Below are 21,419 nucleotides of genomic sequence, written 5' to 3'. Positions count from 1 at the left end.
CGTACTCCTTTTCCTATTTGGAACCAGTCTGTTGTTCCATGTCCAGTTCTAACTGTTGCTTCCTGACCTGCATACAGGTTTCTCAAGAGGCAGGTCAGGTGGTCTGGTATTTCCATCTCTTTCAGAATTTTCCACAGTTTATTGTGATCCACACAGTCAAAGGCTTTGGCATAGTCAATAAAGCAGAAGTAGATGTTTTTCTGGAACTCTCTTGCTTTTTCAACGATCCAGTGGATGTTGGCAATTTGATCTCTGGTTCCTCTGCCTTTTCTAAAACCAGCTTGAACATCTGGAAGTTCACGATTCACGTATTGCTGAAGCTTGGCGTGGAGAATTTTGAGCATTACTTTACTAGCATGTGAGACGAGTGCAATTGTACAATGAACTCGGTGGCTCACAATTCCCTGTGTCACTATACTTTCCTGTATTTCTTAGCCTTTTCATGTGCATAAAGACTAACTATCATACCTCCTCTCATGTCCAGAAATACTGAAATAATACTTTACAAGCAATAGGCAATAAAGCAATTTTTGACTGACATCAACATTACTCTCAGATCTCTAGGACACACAATATAATAAAGAAGAAATTACCTGATTCAATTAAATGTAAACAAAGCACTTCTAATGGATATTGTACAGTGGGATAGATGTTTATCATTCCTTCACAGGCCTTCTTCAACCTAGCAGTCTCATGAGGAAACTTGAAAAAAAAAAAGTAAAATAAACTGAGTAGCAGTAAAATATATTTATGAATACGTTCCTCATTAGAATAGAAAAGTCATATTAGAAATTTTAAAAATCAACTTACTTTGGATAAACACTGAATGAAATGTTTATAAAGCACTTGGTGATCTTCGCTAGGAATCTTATCTGATAAGCCCAATGCATTCTCAAAAGCAGTTAAAAGCTGAAACAAAGAAACAAAAAAACTATCATCTGTAGTTTACTTAAGTGACAAATGTAACAAACAGTTGAACACAGAAGACTCACTTATACAAAGGACACCCTCAACTAGTAACTGCAAATATGTTTATTGTCTGGCCCTGACAATTTCAATGAGGGGAAAAAATGTATAAGCTTGGAATACATCCCAATTCCAACTGGCCAGCAGACTGCACTGAACTGAGGGACAACTATAAACTGCTTAACAACAGTAATGAAACGTTCCCTTAAGTGCTTGCTGCTCTCTACTAAGGAGTTAAGAGGTGTAGTCTCATATGTCAGTGTAGCTTCTATTGCCCAGATCACTTTTAAAACATCCCTTCTGAAATCACCAGTACAGTCTTTGGAACATCTTCATAATAGCAAATCTTCAATCTCAAAAACAAAATGTTTCTGAAGTCATACTTTTGATAAAAGAAAATCAGAGATATGACTGAACTGTAATGAGATCATTTCCTTTATACAGTACTATTAACTGACTTTGAGGAAAATTCCAAAAGAAGCCTTCTAAATGTTTCCTCAGCAAAAACAGCAATACCTGAATCCAAGGCAAGCACTTTTAAAGAGTACCATTCATTTGGTTACATAAGTTCCGCATTTTTCACAATGAATTTCCATGACTGTATAATGAAAATTCATAATACAGTTCACCATCTCAAATTCTTTTTGTAAAGGATGACATGAAGTCTGTATAAGTAAGTAAAATTTTACTGCTCTGATAAAGTTAATGATCTTGAAGAAAATAAAAAAAGAAGCCTAACAAAGTCAAGCATGCACAATAGGTTCAAAAACATAATAAAGAAATTAATCCATATGTAAAATATATGACAAATTTTTTTCTCTGAACACAAATGAAGCACAGTATCACTAGCATTCAGCTTGAAAATAACTGCCCCCCAATACTTTTATCCTATTTTTAACAGCTAGAAATTAATTCTTAAAATGACAAGTATAATTAATTCTCTTCCATGAAGTAGTACAGTATGGATTTTTTAAAAATTTTACTTATTTCAGCATGTCTCTGATACTCCGGTAACCTATACTATTTTAAAGAAATAATGAAGTCAAATATGAAGATGTGATTTAAGAGAAATCAATAAATCACCTAATTTTGTCACCATTCAATTTCTTTCTACAAGTGAATCTATATACCAGTAAATCAATATATACAATGGAGATAAGATAGTCCCTTCAACAAGTGGTGCTGGGAAAACTGGACAGCTATGTGCAAAATAATGAAATTAGAGTACTTCCTACAAACATATAGAGTACATATACAAAAATAAACTCAAAAGGGATTAAAGACCTTAATGTAAGACCAGAAACTATAAAACTCTTAGAGGAAAACAAAGGCAGAAGACTCTCTGACATAAACCACAGCAAAATCCTTTATGACCCAACTCCTAGAGTAATGGAAATAAAAATAAACAAATTGGATGTAATTAAACTTAAAAGCTTTTGCACAGCAAAGGGAATTATAAACAAGGTGAAAAGACAACCCTCAGAATGGGAGAAAATAATAGCAAATGAAACAACTGACAAAGGATTAATTCTCCAATATACAAATGAATGAAAACCTTATTCTCATATTTTCATTCCTAGCACTTAGGACATTGCCTGACATACAGTAATAGTTTCCCCATACTTTCTGATTAAAGGAACAAATGAGTGAGTGAACAAATGAAGAAAGAGCTTCCAATCTTACGCAGAATCTATAATTGTTAACATTTTAAAATTCTATTCAATTTAACAAGTGTACATTGAGTGCTTATTTACTATAATAAGAAATTAAGTTTACCTTTAAACTTATAAAAAATATAATGATGAAAATATTTTTCATTTACAGTTCAAAACCAGTGGTTTTTTAATAGTCTTTTAAAAATTCTTTTCAATTACTTGAAAAGCTGCAGTTTAAAAAGGAATACTGCTAGGAATAAGCAATCCAGATACTAAATATAAACACTCTAAATATAATAGTCTACTACTGACAAGGGATTAATCTCCAAAATACATTTAATACAAATACTTTATGCAGCTCAACAACAACAAAAAGAAAAACCAAATAACCCCAGCAAAAACCGAGTGCAAGATCTAAACAGACATTCCTCCAAAGAAGACATACAAAGAAGATGGCCGAGAGGCACATGGAAAGATGTTCAACATCACTAATTATTAGAAAAATGTAAGCCAAAACCACAATGAGGTATCACCTCACACCGGTCAGAACAGTCATCATCTAAAAGACTACAAACAACAAACGCTGGAGATGGTGTGGAGGAAAAGAAACCCTCGTACACTGTTGGTGGGAATGTAAAATGGTGCAACCATATGGCAAACAGCATGGAGGGTCCTTCAAAAAACTAAATACAGAACTATCATGTGATCCAGCAATCCCACTCCTGGGCATATATCTGGAGAAAACCATAATTCAAAAAGACACATGCACCCCAATGCTCAATGCAGCACTGTTTACAATAGCCAAGACACAGAAGCAACCTAAATGTCTATCGACAGAGGCGTGGACAAAGACGATGCAGGCATACATGCAATGGACTATCACGCAGCCATAAAAAGAATGACATAACCCATCTGCGACAACACGGACGGACCCAGAGATCGTCGTACTGAGGAAAGTCAGATGCAGAAAGACAAACATCATATGATATCACTTACATGCTGAATCTATTAAAAAATGGTACAGAAAAAGAGACATGTAGAAAACAACCTTACAGTTACCAGGGGGGCAAGTAGCAGGGGAGGGATAAATTGGGAAACTGGGATTGACATATACACAGTACTACATGTAAAATACATAACTAACAAGGACCTACTGTGTCTCGCACAGGGAACTCTACTGAATACTCTTTAATGACCTACATGGGGAAAGAATCTAAAGAGTAGATGTATGTACATGAATAACTGATTCACTTTGCTGTACACCTGAAACGAACACAACACTGTAAACCATAATACTTTAATAAAAATTAAATACATACATAAATAAAATACTCTAATTGTTAAACCTGAAAGCAATTTAATACTCTTAGTTCAGAAATATGAAGAAACATACCTTTAAGGTACAATTTTTTAGAAACAGCAGTTTTGTAAAAGTCAATTTCATAGTTTCTTTTTCACAGTTATTAAGTAACTGATATAGTGTGAATTCTTGTGAATACAGGGATGTAAAATTTTGATACCCTGAATACCATTTCCACTCTGTCCAGACTTAGTTTGAAACTGCAGGCCTGTAACTCTGACTTTATCAGGAAGAGCATCTATGAATTTAAAATATCTAGTCTGACATACAGTGTTTTTCTATATTATATCATGTTTCCATTTTCTAAACTCAACTGAATGATCAACTTTCGTGATACAAACTGTGGGCAGTACACGGCTCAGTACCAATTGCTGGGTCTCATTATTCTGGTCCTCAGTGCACTCAGCCAGCAACTGAGTCAATTTCCTCCACAGCTGATGAAGCTCCTGGTTGTCTGCACCTTCTTCCTGTCGTGTCTTTATCAATTTGTGCCATGTTCGGGCCACCTATCAAGGAGATTTAAAATGGTTACTATATGTAAAATACTGAAATGCTATTAAAAACATTTAAATCTATAAATAAAAACATCTTTATTTACTAATACATAAAAACTGCAAAAGCAGAGAGCTCCATCTATTATGAATTCCATAAAAAAAATAGGATGACTGGGCAAACCCACATAGTCCTTATATGAGAACTATGACTGAGATACCAGAGTGCATACAGGAATGACTATATGCCCCAGTCTTCATAACTTACAGCATCAGCAGTGGGACACCACAAATGAGTCACTGAATTCTACAGATGATACACTTTTACTTATTTTATTTATCCCTGCCCAGTTTCAAAAAAGTTTGGAAGTTATGATAGCTGAATTCCAAGTTACAGTTTTCAAAGCACTGTAATTTGTTTTGATGCTGTATCATATGTTCATTTTTTAAATGTGTCCTTAAGCTAAATGAAAGCTTCCTTTTACTAATGGTTTTATTAAAAGAAATTTACTACCCAAGCAAATCATTAACCGACCTCTACGTGTTTCTTTTCTTGGTAATACAGATCCACCAGTTTCTTACAGACATCACACCACTTCTGTTTGTCAACACTTAGAATAGAAAAAGAGGATTTTGAATTTGATTAATGAAAAAAACTAAGGACTTAAGACACAAAAATTAAAATATCACCAAAATAATACTACTGGAACATATCCTCTATCACACTACAGAAAAATTTCATAAAATGAGCCTCTCATAAAAAATAAAGGTTTAAGAAACATTATCTTCTATTACATTGACTAAAAATAATATCAAAGTTCTCAAATTAGTCAACCCGCCTACTATTACTGTTTCAATCACAATTAAGAGATTCTGTAACAATAGTTTGAAAGGAAAATGATTTCCAATTCCCAGTAAATGTTTGAAGTACTTGTATATAATTTTAACCAGTTTCTTCTACTTCAAGCCTTTACAGAAACGAGCCTTTCGCCACGTACTGATTACCTTTCATACAGATCCAGGAGCTTTTGGTAAACACCAGGTAAGTCATCCTTAGCATTTATGTGATTACATTTCTCATACAAACTTGCTAACCCCTAGAAGAGGAAACAGCAATGATTACTCTTCCAAAGACATCCAGTGTGCTCACATTTGTTTTGCTAAGTAAAGTGACAATCTGTAAAGATTATTTATGACAGAGATTATTATAGTTTACAGATGAAATAAAACACCTGGGATTTGCCTCCAAATAATTGGGGGTAGGAGGGAGTGGGTGAAAGTACAGATGAAAAAACACTGGCCGTGAGTAGGTTTTTATTGAAACTGGATGATGGGCACAGAGTGGTTCATTTCATCATTCTCTTTACTTTTGAAAATGTATTTCACAATAATAAATACTTCTTAAATAATTCTTGTGCAATTTTAACTCTTAAGATGTTACCATACAACACTATTTTCACATGGTCAAAAGAAAGAAATCCAAGTACTCTGTGGAAATTATCATTTTTGCTTCAAATAAAGATAGATATCCTAAACCAATCAGTACACAATAAAAGCTGGCATCAGAGAGATGTTACCAGACAACCTACTCATGTTCTTGTTCATGTGAACCTGAGACAAACAGGTTCACGTTCTCCAGAGTCTTCTACCTCCTATTAATCACAGTTTCTAAGATGTGATTGAGATACGAAACAAAGTCATTAAACATGAAAAAGCTGGAGAAGCCAAGTAAAAAACAGAGACCATTAAATAAGAAAAAAGAATGTAACTCATACTCAGATAGGAATTTCAAATTTTTTCATATTATTTTTTAAAAAACACATTAATATACCATCTTTTCCCTCAGATAAGCATAAAGAATATTATTCATAAGTCTCTCATATGCATACATAATTAAGTTGGAGATTTATATAATCATGTTTCAATTTCTGTCCTAACATTTGGAAATAATCCTTTGGATTAGATGTTAAATAGTAGCAAACAGCATCCTTGGCACCAACTAACTTTCAAGTTTACGAGATCAATAAATTTAATTTCTTCTCTCTCATACTGGGGAAATGGAGGTCTAAATGCTTATTGTAAAGCTGTCACCTGTATTTTGAAAAACGTTCTTTCCTATAACATAGTCAAAAAAAAAAAAAGAATGTATACATACCTGCCAAGCTAGTAGCTGGTCTGGCTCTAATTCAGCAGCTTTCTTGTAGGCACCCTGGGCCTGATCAGGCTGTTCTAGCTCAGCTGCAGCAACGCCAATAAAAACCCAGGCATTATAGTTATTCTTCTCTTGTTTTAACACTGTCTGGTTAAAAAAATTAAAAGAGACGTTCGTTACATTTTAGAAACTTGTGGACAAACAACAATCAAAGACAGTCTACCTAACAGTCAGGAAATCTGGATCTACCACTAACTTGGTGATCTTAGAATACCACTCAACCTCTCTGGTCCCCGGTTTCCTCAAGGACAGGGGGAGCTGGACTGGACCAGTGACTGTGGGGGGCCTGAAATATGAGGCATATTTTACAGAGATGCCCAAGTAATCCTCATGCCTCAGCCAAATGCTTCCCTCTGCCCCTTGAGAATAACACTAAGTATAAAGAGCACAATTAAGACTATTCTTACCACCCTCCACGGCACACTGCTACTAGTCACTTACAAAACTATTTTCCATATTGTATCCAACTCCCTTATCCAACTCCAGTATTTTCTTTCCCCTATGATAGCATCTCCCCATATTAAACAGATAGATCTTTTTTTTTTTTTTTTTAGTTTTTTTTTCCTTTTCTTTTTTTTTTTCTAATTTTATTTTATTTTTAAACTTTACATAATTGTATTAGTTTTGCCAAATATCAAAATGAATCCGCCACAGGTATACATGTGTTCTCCATCCCGAACCCTCCTCCTTCCTCCCTCCCCATACCATCCCTCTGGGTCGTCCCAGTGCACCAGCCCCAAGCATCCAGCATCGTGCATCGAACCTGGACTGGCAACTGGTTTCCTACATGATATTTTACATGTTTCATTGCCATTCTCCCAAATCTTCCCACCCTCTCCCTCTCCCTCAGAGTCCATAAGACTGTTCTATACATCAGTGTCTCTTTTGCTGTCTCGTACACCGGGTTATTGTTACCATCTTTCTAAATTCCATATATATGCGTTAGTATACTGTATTTATGTTTTTCCTTCTGGCTTACTTCACTCTGTATAATAGGCTCCAGTTTCATCCACCTCATTAGAACTGATTCAAATGTATTCTTTTTAATGGCTGAGTAATACTCCATTGTGTATATGTACCACAGCTTTCTTATCCATTCATCTGCTGATGGACATCTAGGTTGCTTCCATGTCCTGGCTATTATAAACAGTGCTGCGATGAACACTGGGGTACACGTGTCTCTTTCAATTCTGGTTTCCTCCGTGTGTATGCCCAGCAGTGGGATTGCTGGGTCATAAGGCAGTTCTATTTCCAGTTTTTTAAGGAATCTCCACACTGTTCTCCATAGTGGCTGTACTAGTTTGCATTCCCACCAACAGTTTAAGAGGGTTCCCTTTTCTCCACACCCTCTCCAGCATTTATTATTTGTAGACTTTTGGATCGCAGCCATTCTGACTGGTGTGAAATGGTACCTCATTGTGGTTTTGATTTGCATTTCTCTGATAATGAGTGATGTTGAGCATCTTTTCATGTGTTTGTTAGCCATCTGTATGTCTTCTTTGGAGAAATGTCTATTTAGTTCTTTGGCCCATTTTTGATTGGGTCGTTTATTTTTCTGGAGTTGAGCTGTAGGAGTTGCTTGTATATTTTTGAGATTAGTTGTTTGTCGGTTGCTTCATTTGCTATTATTTTCTCCCATTCTGAAGGCTGTCTTTTCACCTTGCTAATAGTTTCCTTTGATGTGCAGAAGCTTTTAAGGTTAATTAGGTCCCATTTGTTTATTTTTGCTTTTATTTCCAATATTCTGGGAGGTGGGTCATAGAGGATCCTGCTGTGATGTATGTCGGAGAGTGTTTTGCCTATGTTCTCCTCTAGGAGTTTTATAGTTTCTGGTCTTACGTTTAGATCTTTAATCCATTTTGAGTTTATTTTTGTGTATGGTGTTAGAAAGTGGTCCAGTTTCATTCTTTTACAAGTGGTTGACCAGATTTCCCAGCACCACTTGTTAAAGAGATTGTCTTTAATCCATTAAACAGATAGATATTTTCATTGAAATTATATGCTAGGAAAGTATTTTGACTTCACTGTGACTGTACCAAATATGTTCAAAAGAAATAGTGGCAATGAATGTTTAAACAACACCTGTCAACTAGAACAAAAATTATACAGAGAGCTACTGCTTACAGAAGTAACAGCTACTTGCTAAGGTAAAACAGTTTGAAATGGAAAGCAAAGATGCTCCAGTGAAAGGAACACAAAACTACTAGCTAAAATGAAATTAGCTCTTAAGGTTTTACATATTCTAGAGAAAAGGAAGAACACTTCTGAGTTGAAGCAGGAAGATTATTAGTCTTACGTGTGGCCACATGACACTTCTAGCAATGTCACCAATATTCTATCCCATAAAGTTACCTCCCAAAAAACCGGCACCCATGAGGTAAGCACCAAAGCTAAGCTCCAAACACTGAAGTCTTATTAACGTTTGTGTTCCCAACACCAAGGGCAATGACTGGCATACGACTGCAGAGCAAACGATAAATGCCACAATCAACCCACAGTCAGTAAGGACCTGTTGTCTGCCTAATCACTGGGTTTTCAAGATTGGAAACAGACTTTTTAAAGAAATACTTATAACAGTGCAGTGAAAGCAGGTATGGCATTCTGAGATAAGGAAAAAAGTACCTGACTCCCAACTCCATCCGAACAAGTCAGACAAGGCTGCCTAAAGGCATGCTTATACTGAGTTACAGATGCACCAGCAGAGGAGGTGATAAATCAGACCAGACACAGCAAATACACTAAGGAGCAACTTCTCTTAAAATGTCAACATTCTAGGTTACTACACGTTAAGTCGTCACACATTTGCCACTGACTAGTTTCCCATCTTTGGCTTTCTAGCTGAGTCTCTCAGGTATAAATTATAAACTGCTTGGTGGCATTCATACGTGAATCAGAAAGAAGACGGCTGCGGTACTTCTGTATATATTAACAGAAACAGATTCACACGTGTATTAGTCTAGTGCTGAAGGAAACAACCCCTCCCAGCTCCCCTGCCACCTCCTCCTTCTTACTGTGAGTCTAAAGAGCCCATCCACCTTCTTCTGTATGAGGGTTAGTTCTGTCATGGCCTCCACCCCTGCTGGGCTCACTAGAAACCTAACCTCTCAAGGGCATCCTTCACCCCTTTAGACTCTCATTCTATACTGCTATCTATTTCCCCCAGGCTTACTCCGTTCTCTCCCTCCCACTGTCCTGAACTCTTTAGTGCAACTGCTGACACTCCTGATGTGAACAGCCAAGGTCCCTAGGTTCAATCTTTCTTTGAACTGCACCAAGTTCTGTTGCAATGAAACTGGGCTGTGGCCCTACAGATCTTACATGCTGCAGCCGATTTCTTTTCACATTCATCCCACATATCACAGGCCAGGAGCTAAGACAAGGGTTTCCGTTGCTCACACTTGTCACTTGTAATATATTCTTCTTCTGCTCCCCCTCCTCCTTTAAAAACCCCAGCACCTTTGAAGATCAAACCACCAGCTATACTCTAGAAAATATCCTTCTTGTTGCTACCATCTACCAACCTCCTAGGAATCCCCTTTCCTTCAGTGAAAATAGGGTATCCCTCCTCTCCACTTCAATTCCAGTAATCATTCTATCAATCATGCAGACGACCCAATGAATGTCAAGGCCTCTCAGTTACTTACCCTCAGTACTCAGCCATCCAAAACCTGGGTTTCCAGCATGCACCTCTCCTAGCCTCCCAGTTCAATTACTGCAGTGGTAACAGTTCTTTAACCTCTATTATGACCAACTTTTTTCTAATCTCACCTCCCTCCAACTATCACCCTACTTCTCAATTCTCATCTCTCATGTCCCAGCTTATACCAGCTTACATCACTGTCATCATTCCCTTGCAAACATCCTCAACTCCTTTGCCTCTCTTTCCCCTCAGCTTTCTTACTACCTATATATTGAATTCATCTTGTCCATCTCCAAGCCTGAGAAGGGTGACATGAAGAAGACACTACACAGCTGAATACACCGATCTCCCTTTAGTAACATGAAATTTTCAAAAGGACATTGACTACAGTCCGGTAATCCTGCTAATCCTTACTAATAAATTTCTTCTCTCGTGGTGAATGACAACTATATCATACCTTCTTTTGTCTCCAGCCTCCTACACAACTCCTCTTTCAGCCTCAGCTTATCCCTAAGAAGACAGGAGCCATCAGAGGGGGACGTTTATCTTCCCACCACCACCACCCAATCTACAAACCTGATGGCTATGGATCTGTATCTATCTTCCCTGCTGTTTAGACAGAACAAGTGTCAAAGGCCCTCCTCTCAAGCTCTGGACCCCATCCTCACTCACCCTCCCAGGGACTGCTCTCCTACTACCAGCCTGCATCTCTCCTGCACCTTCAGTTCCTCCTTCTGGACACGAACATTTCCCTCAGCACAGAAAGGACCTTTAGAATCCTAACGCTCACAACCACACACCAAGCGGATTCTCCCGACGACATACCATTAAAGAAGGAAAACTTAAGTGTTCCATAGTACAATCCATCAAAAGACAGCTAAGACACATTCGGGTTTTGGGAACTTGGCTTTGACAAGTTACCAACAGAGAGAAAGACAAAAGTAAGTGGTAGAAGTAACTTATCCTGGCACAACCACGCTAATGGTTCTACTAACAGGCCTGACCACTTTTGTTGTATTTAGACACAAATGATTCACATATTACAAATCAGTGATGCTTACAGCTGTGACCATTTCTGTCCTGGAAGGAAAAAAAAATATTAGTTACCTTACAATGTTTCAAAGCTTCTTTGTATTCTTTGTTTCTGATTGCATCTCTAGCACTTTTCAGAGCAGTCTTTACTTCCTTGCTGGACATTCTGTCAAAACAAAAAGCCTGTTTATACTTAAATAAAGGCAAAGGACTATTCAAGAGGACTATATACTAATTTCAGCCTGAATGAAACTACAATGATACCTGCCTAACTGTAACAGTTCCAACAAATTGAACAAACTTAACCTGTGAAAAAGGCACACATAATTCCTTCCACATGGAGCATTCTTTCCCCTTAAAATAAACATATTTTATTATGTTTAAAAAACAGAAAGTCAGATCATCCCTTCAGATTTTTACTCAAACGTCACTTCCTCAATGAAACCTTCCCTGGCCATGCTATTTAAAATTTTAACACTTTCTTCTTCCAATTCCCAACCACTAAATATTCCCTAACTATCTCTTTAACACTGCATTTATTTCTCTTCAGAGCACTTAACACCATCTAATATATTATATACTTATTTATTATCTGTTTCCCAACCCCACCAGAATATAAGCTCCATGTAGGCAGGGATTTTTAATCTGTTGTTGGGTTGTTGCTGTTGCTTAACTGCTGTATCCTCAATCCTTAGTATCTGACAAACTGTATATATTAATAAATATTTGCTGAAATTGCATTGTATTTGAATTATATGCATTCTCCGTATAGTAGGCTAAAACACAGATGATCTTATGGGCCAGGACCCAAAGCACACACCAATCTCAATAGAATTCTATACAAAGCAAGTACTAAAATAAATCCAAGTCACAGAGTAAAAACATTAACACAAATAAATTTCGGTAACTATGATGTAAGTTTAAGAAAGCATTCTGTTTTGATGTTAGTTTCTATAAAATATAAATCAGGATTTTAACTTTTTTCACCGTAAGGATTTCTTTAGGATGACAGTAGTCTAGTATTCCTTGTAATATAATATTCTTTGAAGAGAAGTAAACGTAATGTTTATACTTAAATAAAGGAAAGGAATATTCAAGAAGACTGTATACTAATTTTAGCCATAGATATTTCAATTTGTACACAAAATATTCACTGAAGATATATTAGTATAATATTAAATAAACTAACATATTTTAAGATGTCACAACTTATTGCATTTACCAGTAAACCAGCCAAATTCAATCACAACTTGATCTTGAAAAAAGAAACATTTGTATTTTTTTTGCCAACTCCATTGAACTCTAACCTCAAGAATGTAAAACAAAGCTATGTACATATTAGGTAATTATAGATCACTGATGCTCAAGGTAGCAAAATGAACAAAGAAGATGGCTCACGGACATGGTAGCTGACAGTTCTTTACATCCAAACAGGCTGAGGCACAAGCGTAAGATGAAAGAAATTTAAGAAGCCAGAGAATTAAAAAAAATCCTTTTGACTTAAAGAATTTTAGATTCAAATAATACAAAAATTAAAATATTAAAATATCAATTTATCTATAGCCAAAATGAGACTTCCTAAATAGACAGAAAAGGGATTTTTTTGCTTAGTTACAATAATTAGACAATTAAAGCAACATATCTCATGTGCTCTTATTTTGGACACTGCTCTGTTAGCTGAAATGATATTGGCATAAATTTACAATGTAAAACATCAGAAGGATTTTTATACAATCTGCAAATCTTGCTTGAAGCAACCAAGTCTCTATGCTGATGCAACATTATATTTCTCACACCTAAGTTATCTTTGGTAGATAAACTTGCAGACTGAAAGAAGAGAATGACAGTGATGATGACAACTAATCTGGACCAACAGAAAGGGATAAAAAGAGACATCCAAGAAGAAAAAAAAAAATCAAGAGATACCCAAGTTAAAAAAGAACAAAAAAAGTTTCAAGATAAGACCAAGCAAAAGCAATCAGAAGAATGCAACTTTTCCAGGACAAAGATCACCATCTTTTCTATCACCCAACATACAAGTAAAAGCACTTCTGAACAAAGCAGAACCAAGCAGCACTAACACAGCACGCAGCTCCCAAGCTATATGTTGCCTTTGACAGAAGACACAGAAAGGAAGGCCTCTGCTCTGAAGAATATAATCTCAATCCAGAGAAAGACCTCAGGCACATGAGTCACTGAAGAATCAAACTCTAAACTAAGGCTAACGAGTGCAAGTGCGAAAGGAGTATAGAAGACAGAAGTGTGATGTGAAATAATCAAGGGTTACGAGGTAGAGAAAGGATCTGAGAATGGAGGGAAGAAGGACAATTACTCCAGCCAGAAGCACTGCATTAGCAAAATCGGAGAGAGAAGAATGAGTGTGGAATGTGTAGGAAACAATAAGGAAGCCAGACTGAATGGAAGAGGAAGGACTTGTTGAAGAACAGAAGAAAATTAGGCTGGGTAGGTAGAGCACCAGTTTACATAAGACTTTGAAAATGAGACAGACAAATCTGGACTTAAATGGAGCAGCCAACATGGATCTGTCAAATGCCTCGAAGTGGGTTATTTTTAAAGACCATACGAGACAAATTCTATTCTTCTCTTGGGGGCCAATTTGAATGTTCGATACCCTTCTATAGCCTGACATGTCTTCACCGGTAATTACATCTACTCTTGCTATACAAAAAAGGTCTTAATGACCCAGATAACCATGACAGTGTGATAACTCACCTAGAGCCAGACATCCTAGAGTATGAAGTCAAGTGGGGCTTAGGAAGAAGCAGTACCACAAACAAAGCTAGTGGAGGTGATGGAATTCCAGTTGAGCTATTTCAAATCCTAAAAGATGATGTTGTGAAAGTGCTGCACTCAATATGCCAGCAAATTTGGAAAATTCAGCAGTGGCCACAGGACTGGAAAAGGTCAGTTTTCATTCCAATCCCAAAGAAGGGCAATGCCAAAGAATGTTCAAACTACCGCAGAATTGCACTCATTTCACACGCTAGCAAAGTAATGCTCAAAATTCTCCGAGCCAGGCTTCAACAGTACGTGAGCTGTGAGCTTCCAGATGTTTAAGCTGGATTTAGAAAAGGGAGAAAACAGAGATCAAGTTGCCAAAATCTGTTGATCACAGAAAAAACAAGGAAATTCCAGAAAAACACCTACTTCAGCTTCACTAACTATGCTAAATCCTTTGACTGTGTGGATCACAACAAACAATGGAAAATTCCTAAAAAGATGAGAATACCAGACCACCCTACCTGCCTCCTGAGAAACCTGTAGGCAAGTCAAGAAGCATCAGTTACAACTGGACATGCAACAATGAACTGGTTCCAAACTGGGAAAAGAGTACATCAAGGCTGTATATTGTCAACCTGCTTATTGAACTTACATGCAAAGTACATCATGCGAAATGCCAGGCTGGATGAAGCTCAAGCTGGAATCAAGATTGCCGGGAGAAATATCAATAACCTCAGATATGCAGATAACACCACCCTTATGGCAGAAAGTGAAGACAAACTAAAGAGCCTATTGATGAAGGTAAAAGAGGAGAGTGAAAAATCTGGCTTAAAACTCAACATTCAAAAAATGAAGATCATGGCATCTGGTCCCATCACTTCATGGCAAATGATGGGGCAACAATGGAGACAGTGACAGACTTTATTTTCTTGAGCTCCAAAATCACTATGGGCAGTAACTGCAGCCATGAAATTAAAAGACTCCTGGTCCTTGGAAGAAAAGCTATGATGAATCTAGACAGTGTTTTCAAAAGCACAGACATCACTTTGCCGACAAAGGTCCATATAGTCAAAGCTATGGTTTTTCCAGTAGTCATGTACGATGTGAGAGTTGGACCATAAAGAAGGCTGAGCACCAAAGAATTGATGCTTTCAGACTGTGGTGTTGGAGAAGACTCTTGGACAGCAAGGAGATCAAACTAGTCAATCCTAAAGGAAATCAATCCTGAATACTCACTGGAAGGACTGATGCTGAAGTTGAAGCTCCAATACTTTGGCCACCTGATGTGAAGACCTGGCTCACTGGAAAATACCCTGATGCTGGGAAAGACTGAAGGCAGGAGGAGAAGGGGATGACAGAGGATGAGATGGTTGGATGGCATCATCGACTCAAAGAACGTGAGTCTGCGCAAACTCTGGGAGACAGTCAAAGACCGGGAAGCCTGGTGTGCTGCAGTGCATGGGGTCACAAAGTGTTGGACACAACTGAGCGACTGAACAACGAACTTGCTGCAGTGGAATCCTCTGTTCTCCTCCTATCTCTTGTTCATTTGATTTGGCATTTAGCATAACAAGACAGCACTAACACCTTCTCTCTTCACCAAAATATAATGCGTATATATAAATAAATTTTAGTTTCAGGGGATTATATTTTTCTGAAAAACAAAATAATCTGCCTTTCTAGCCCTCTTTCTGGCCCTGAAAATGTTTTCCTCTTTTTTAGGAAGTGTTATGGAGAACGAGGAGGCTCATTCACTCATTTTCTTCACAAAGCTTTATAGAGCACTAATCATCTACCCATTTTGCAGAGTAAAAACCTACTACTCACAAGGATTCCACATAACCTCATATTCCTCTGTTTGGGATACCTCCCTCTATTCCAAGCATTTCCAACACTTCAAAGAAAACCCCAGCCCTTTTACAAGTGTCTTTAGTATTCTTCCATAGCCCCACAGACTTTATCCTTATACCTCTCCTCCCATTTTTTATTCTCAATCTCAAGAAAAGTGTATATTTAGCACATTCTCACTCAATGAAGGGTGTTTTTTTTTTTTTTTACTACCACTAAAAGGGTTTTGATTCAACATATCAAGCATAAAAAGCAACAACTGCACCTAATAAAAAGTTGCAAAGTGACAACCATGCCACAAGACAATGATATACCTCAAAACTAACATTTAGATGACAGGTAGATGAACTGATATGTCCTACACACCCCAGCTAAAGCTATGGAAATTGAAGCCACATTCAGCAGTGCCAGAAACAAACATTCCACAAAGCACAAATAAGAAGAAGAAAAAAAAATTGCAACGATAACAACAATGGAAATTAATTACAGAAAAGCAAAAAAATGACACCTTTAAATCTAATTACAAAAGTCTAAAGGTGCTTTGTGATGACCTATAGTCTGGGATAATAACCCACACCATTTAACCATCCTTCTCAAAAGAACTGGTAATATCAGTCATTGAGTAAAAGCAGAGTCTAACTGCCTAAGATTTAGCACTCTAGACACCTACCTTTTACCTATTATCACAAACTATCTTCTTTGTCAACTGAGTTTCAGATTGTTCCTTAAATGTTTATCCATCTAGATTAAGTAAAACACAGGATAGTTAGGCACATGAAAAAGGTAACATACACCACCCAAAACATGTTGAATTTTTAACACATCAGATTCAGGTTCAATTTTCATAATTTATAATTTAAAACATGAGAAATAATTATGTACAATTTTCCAATTTCTTTCTTTCCCAAAAAGATACTAATTATAATTTCCAAATTTCTGAGTTGGTCTAAACTGTGTCCCCATGGCCTCGAGGTGACAAAAGAAACTTCCATAAGCAATCACATTTGGAAAAACTTACAGAAACTCAAAATATACTGACTTCAATGTAAAAAACTGAGCCAGAAGAAAATATTATCTACTTCTACACTTCATTTTAAATCTAGAACAATTAAGGGCACTTGTGTGTGGGCTAGTCGCTCAGTCGTGCCTGACTCTTTGCAACCCCATGGACTACAGCCCACCAGGCTCCTCTGTCCATGGGATTCTCCAGGCAAGGACACCAGAGTGGTTTGCCATTTCCTTCTCCATTAAGGGCACTTACTTACTTCCAATTTGCAACCTAATTACACTGAAGTGAATCTTGTTCTAAGCCACATAAAGAATTTTAAATATGAAAAACAGCTGCCCACATCAGGCAACTAGTTTGTAAATTTAATTAAACAGACCAAACTTTTTTTTTTATATTAATAATCCATCTAACTAGCCATTTGAAATACTAACACAAATTCTACATGACTACAAATTCTAAGTATCTTTTGATACTATCTCTGGAATGGATTTTGTCAAACAAAATTAACCTAGAATGCTTCCTGGAGAGAATACAGGTGGTTTTAAAAAACGGAATAAAGGAAAAAAAAATGCTTCTTTAGACTAGGAAATAAACAAAACTTAGGTGAAGCAGGTGGAGATGAATAAGAAATAGTAAGTTTGATAAACCATGCACTAGTGATGCTGCTGCTGCTGCTAAATTGCTTCAGTCGTGTCCGACTCTGTGCGACCCCAGAGACGGCAGCCCACGAGGCTCCCCCGTCCCTGGGATTCTCCAGGCAAGAACACTGGAGTGGGTTGCCATTTCCTTCTCTGATGCAGGAAAGTGAAAAATGAAAGTAAAGTCGTTCAGTCATCCAACTCCTAGTGACCCCATGGACTGCAGCCTACCAGGCTCCTCCATCCATGGGATTTTCCAGGCAAGAGTACTGGAGTAGGGTGCCATTGCTATTTAAATAGAAGGGTTAGTTCCACAGAAGAGGGTCTTACTGGTAAGAAAAGCAAGTATTGTGAACCTCACAATGTCTAGGAAAGTAAAATACAAGTTAAACAAGAAGCGGGGAGGTAAAATAAATGTTAAAACCTGACTCTCCGTGTCACTAACTTCCTTAAGCCCCTATTCAGCTACAAATGATTACCCTCCTCACTCAACTTGATTTTACTGATTAACTCAGTCATTCCAACTCTGTTCTCAGAAAATATCCAACATTTTGTCAGCCCCTTCATTCTGCCACATGCACCCACCAAGTCAACAAAGACAGATCTGGATTCAAGCCTCCACAGATCCTGGGCACCTTACTTCACCTCCAAGTCTGTTTCCTCATTGGTAAAGTGAGGACATCGCTTACCTGATATGTATGTAGATGGGAGTAGCTGAACACAGTACCTGCCAGTTCTGCAGGCCTTAGCCCCTACCACCCTCTCAATCAACTTCACCACTTTCCTCCCATTCCTAACTCACAGTGGTTATTATACACTTTTTACACACATTTAAAACCCCCAATCCTATCTTCCTTGATCCCTCAAGAAGTAACCTTCTTGTCTATGTTTCTCAAAAAATGGCTATCACCAAACACAAGTATCCTCTTTAAATTAGTTACTACACAAATACTAAAGACTACAACTTGACAAATGCTCTATGTTCTGTAGCAGAAAATGGCAACCCACTCCAGTATTCTGCCTGGAAAATTCCATGGACAGAGGAGCCTGACGGGCTGCAGTCCTTGGGATCTCAGATATGCACATGCATGTATGTTCTAAATAAATGTATTCTGTCTCTCAGGTCAAAAAATCCCTATATAAAGGTAACATATTTCTGGAGTTCCTTATGTATCCAACATCTATCTAGTATTATGACCTTTTAGGTTCCAAACTCTACTCAACTACAGTTTGTTTTTAGTTTCCCTACATTCAAAATGCAGTAATTTTCAATTAGCTAAAGTGAGAAAGGAAGAATCCCCTTTTCAGCATTACCTCATATTTACTTTTTCCACCACTCCCCAACACTTTTCACATCTCTGTCTTTACTTCTCCCATTCAGCCTGTTCACATTTGCCTCTGTCTACTCAAATGCTATGTGTAATTAAAGTCCAAATTCAAATGTCAAGCAGAAAGTCTTCTCAGACAAATCTCACACAGGTCTGAAATTATAACACTTACTGTCTAGACTAACATTTCCACAAATACATTTGGAACATTAACATGCTTAAAGGTGTTACCATATCTAGCAATTTTGTGAATACTGCACACTATGGAGAAGGTGATGGCACCCCACTCCAGTACTCTTGCCTGGAAAATCCCATGGACGGAGGAGCCTGGTGGGCTGCAGTCCATGGGGTCCCACAGAGTCAGACACGACTGAAGCGACTTAGCAGCAGCAGCAGGCCTCCCTGTCCATTACCAACTTCCAGAGTTCACTCAAACTCACATCCATCGAGTCGGTGATGCCATCCAGCCATCTCATCCTCTGTCATCCCCTACTCCTCCTGCCCCTAATCCCTCCCAGCATCAGAGTCTTTTCCAATGAGTCAACTCTCACGTGAGGTGGCCAAAGTACTGGAGTTTCAGCTTTAGCATCATTCCTTCCAAAGAACACCCAGGACTGATCTCCTTTAGAATGGACTGGTTGGATCTCCTTGCTGTCCAAGAGGCTCTCAAGAGTCTTCTCCAACACCACAGTTCAAAAGCATCAATTCTTTGGCGCTCAGCTTTCTTCACAGTCCAACTCTCACAGCCATACATGACTACTGGAAAAACCATAGCCTTTACTAGACAGACCTTTGTTGGCAAAGTAATGTCTCTGCTTTTGAATATGCTATCCAGGTTGGTCATAACTTTCCTTCCAAGGAGTTAAGCGTCTTTTAATTTCATGGCTGAAATCACCATCTGCAGTGATTTTGGAGCCCCAAAAAATAAAGTCTGACACTGTTTCCACTGTTTCCCCATCTATTTCCCGTGAACTGATGGGATCAGATGCCATGATCTTAGTATCAGTTCAGTCGCTCAGTCATGTCCGACTCTTAGCGACCCCATGAATCGCAGCACGCCGGGCCTCCCTGTCCATCACCAACTCCTGGAGTTCACTCAGACTCACGTCCACCGAGTCAGTGATGCCATCCAGCCATCTCATCCTCTGTCGTCCCCTTCTCTTCTTGCCCCCAATCCCTCCCAGCATCAGAGTCTTTTCCAATGAATCAACTCTTCGCATGAGGTGGCCAAAGGACTGGAGTTTCAGCTTTAGCATCATTCCTTCCAAAGAACACCCAGGGCTGATCTCCTTCAGAATGGACTGGTTGGATCTCCTTGCAGTCCAAGGGACTCTCAAGAGTCTTCTCCAACACCACACTTCAAAAGCATCAATTCTTCAGCGCTCAGCTTTCTTCACAGTCCAATTCTCACATCCATACATGACCACTGGAAAAACCATAGCCTTGACTAGACAGACCTTTGTTGGCAAAGTAATGTCTCTGCTTTTCAACATGCTGTCTAGTATGCTGGACACTAAAAGACTATGAAGAACCAAAACCTACACCCAAACTTTAAAGTGAACAATTTTCTGAACTGCGAAGTTAAGTATTTCACTAAACCAATTAGCCCTTAACACAGGATCTTTAACTGATGACTTAAACATACACATAATGGAGCCCTTCCCTCAGTGCAACACACTATACATACACAAGTACACACAGAGAGATGTGCACACAGAGTGGTATACACACACAACTCAAAAGTACCTCTTCTGATATGGTAAGTTGCTGCTGCTGCTGCTAAGTCGCTTCAGTCGTGTCTGACTCTGTGCGACCCCATAGATGGCAGCCCACCAGGCTCCCCCGTTTCTGGGATTCTCCAGGCAAGAACACTGGAGTGGGTTGCCATTTCCTTCTCCAATGCATGAAAGTGAAAAGTTAAAGTGAAGTCACTCAGTCCTGTCCGACTCTTAGCGACCCCATGGACTGCAGCCCACCAGGCTCATCTGTCCATGGGATTTTCCAGGCAAGAGTACTGGAGTGGGGTCCCATTGCCTTGTCCCGACATGCTAAGTTACTGGTTAGCAAATATGCTTTATTTCCAGAATAGAGTGTTCAAAATCAAACTGAAATTATAAGATAATTACCCAAAGGAACTGGGAAGGCCTGGGCGGGAGGCGAAACCTGGTGGGGAAGGTGAGAAGGGTAGCTGAAAAGGAGCGATTACTCATGTAAAAGTGAAGATAACTGGACTAATGAATGGTCAAAGGTATACAGAGACTGACTTCAGCTCAGAACATGAGCTTTTAATAATTACACCAATAAAAATATGGAATGGGCTCCTCAAAGAAGTGTTTCCCGTCACTGGAGATGAAAAGGCACAGACTGCACAATCCACTTGGGAGGGATACTGTAGACAAACCGAATGTCGGAGAAGGAAGACGAGACGTCTTCCAGAGCTATATATCCGAGGGCCTAAAATATCCATCTTGCTCCAAACTACTATAGCACCTGCTCCC

At 38.3% G+C, this 21,419-nt stretch overlaps 1 protein-coding gene across 4 annotated transcripts in view; it reads right to left on the bottom strand.

Moving 5' to 3' along the window:
- The window catches only part of TTC37 (tetratricopeptide repeat domain 37), a 176,324-nt gene that overhangs the window by 83,336 nt on the left and 71,569 nt on the right, over positions 1 to 21,419 (bottom strand). For 2 of the 4 annotated variants that reach the window (XM_027545580.1, XM_027545583.1), the window contains 7 exons: positions 11,432 to 11,522; positions 6,628 to 6,771; positions 5,478 to 5,569; positions 5,008 to 5,083; positions 4,347 to 4,487; positions 811 to 909; positions 594 to 702 (listed from right to left, as the gene is read on the bottom strand). In XM_027545580.1, coding sequence (XP_027401381.1) covers positions 594 to 702; positions 811 to 909; positions 4,347 to 4,487; positions 5,008 to 5,083; positions 5,478 to 5,569; positions 6,628 to 6,771; positions 11,432 to 11,522 — 752 coding nt within the window. Of the gene's footprint in view, positions 1 to 593; positions 703 to 810; positions 910 to 4,346; positions 4,488 to 5,007; positions 5,084 to 5,477; positions 5,570 to 6,627; positions 6,772 to 11,431; positions 11,540 to 16,616; positions 16,688 to 21,419 lie in introns of all 4 variants that reach the window. The other 2 variants (XM_027545582.1, XM_027545581.1) reach the window with 2 other exon arrangements.

Source organism: Bos indicus x Bos taurus, chromosome 7 (assembly GCF_003369695.1).
Source record: "Bos indicus x Bos taurus breed Angus x Brahman F1 hybrid chromosome 7, Bos_hybrid_MaternalHap_v2.0, whole genome shotgun sequence".
NCBI lineage: Eukaryota > Metazoa > Chordata > Mammalia > Artiodactyla > Bovidae > Bos > Bos indicus x Bos taurus.
This window is presented reverse-complemented; position numbering and strand designations above follow the sequence as displayed.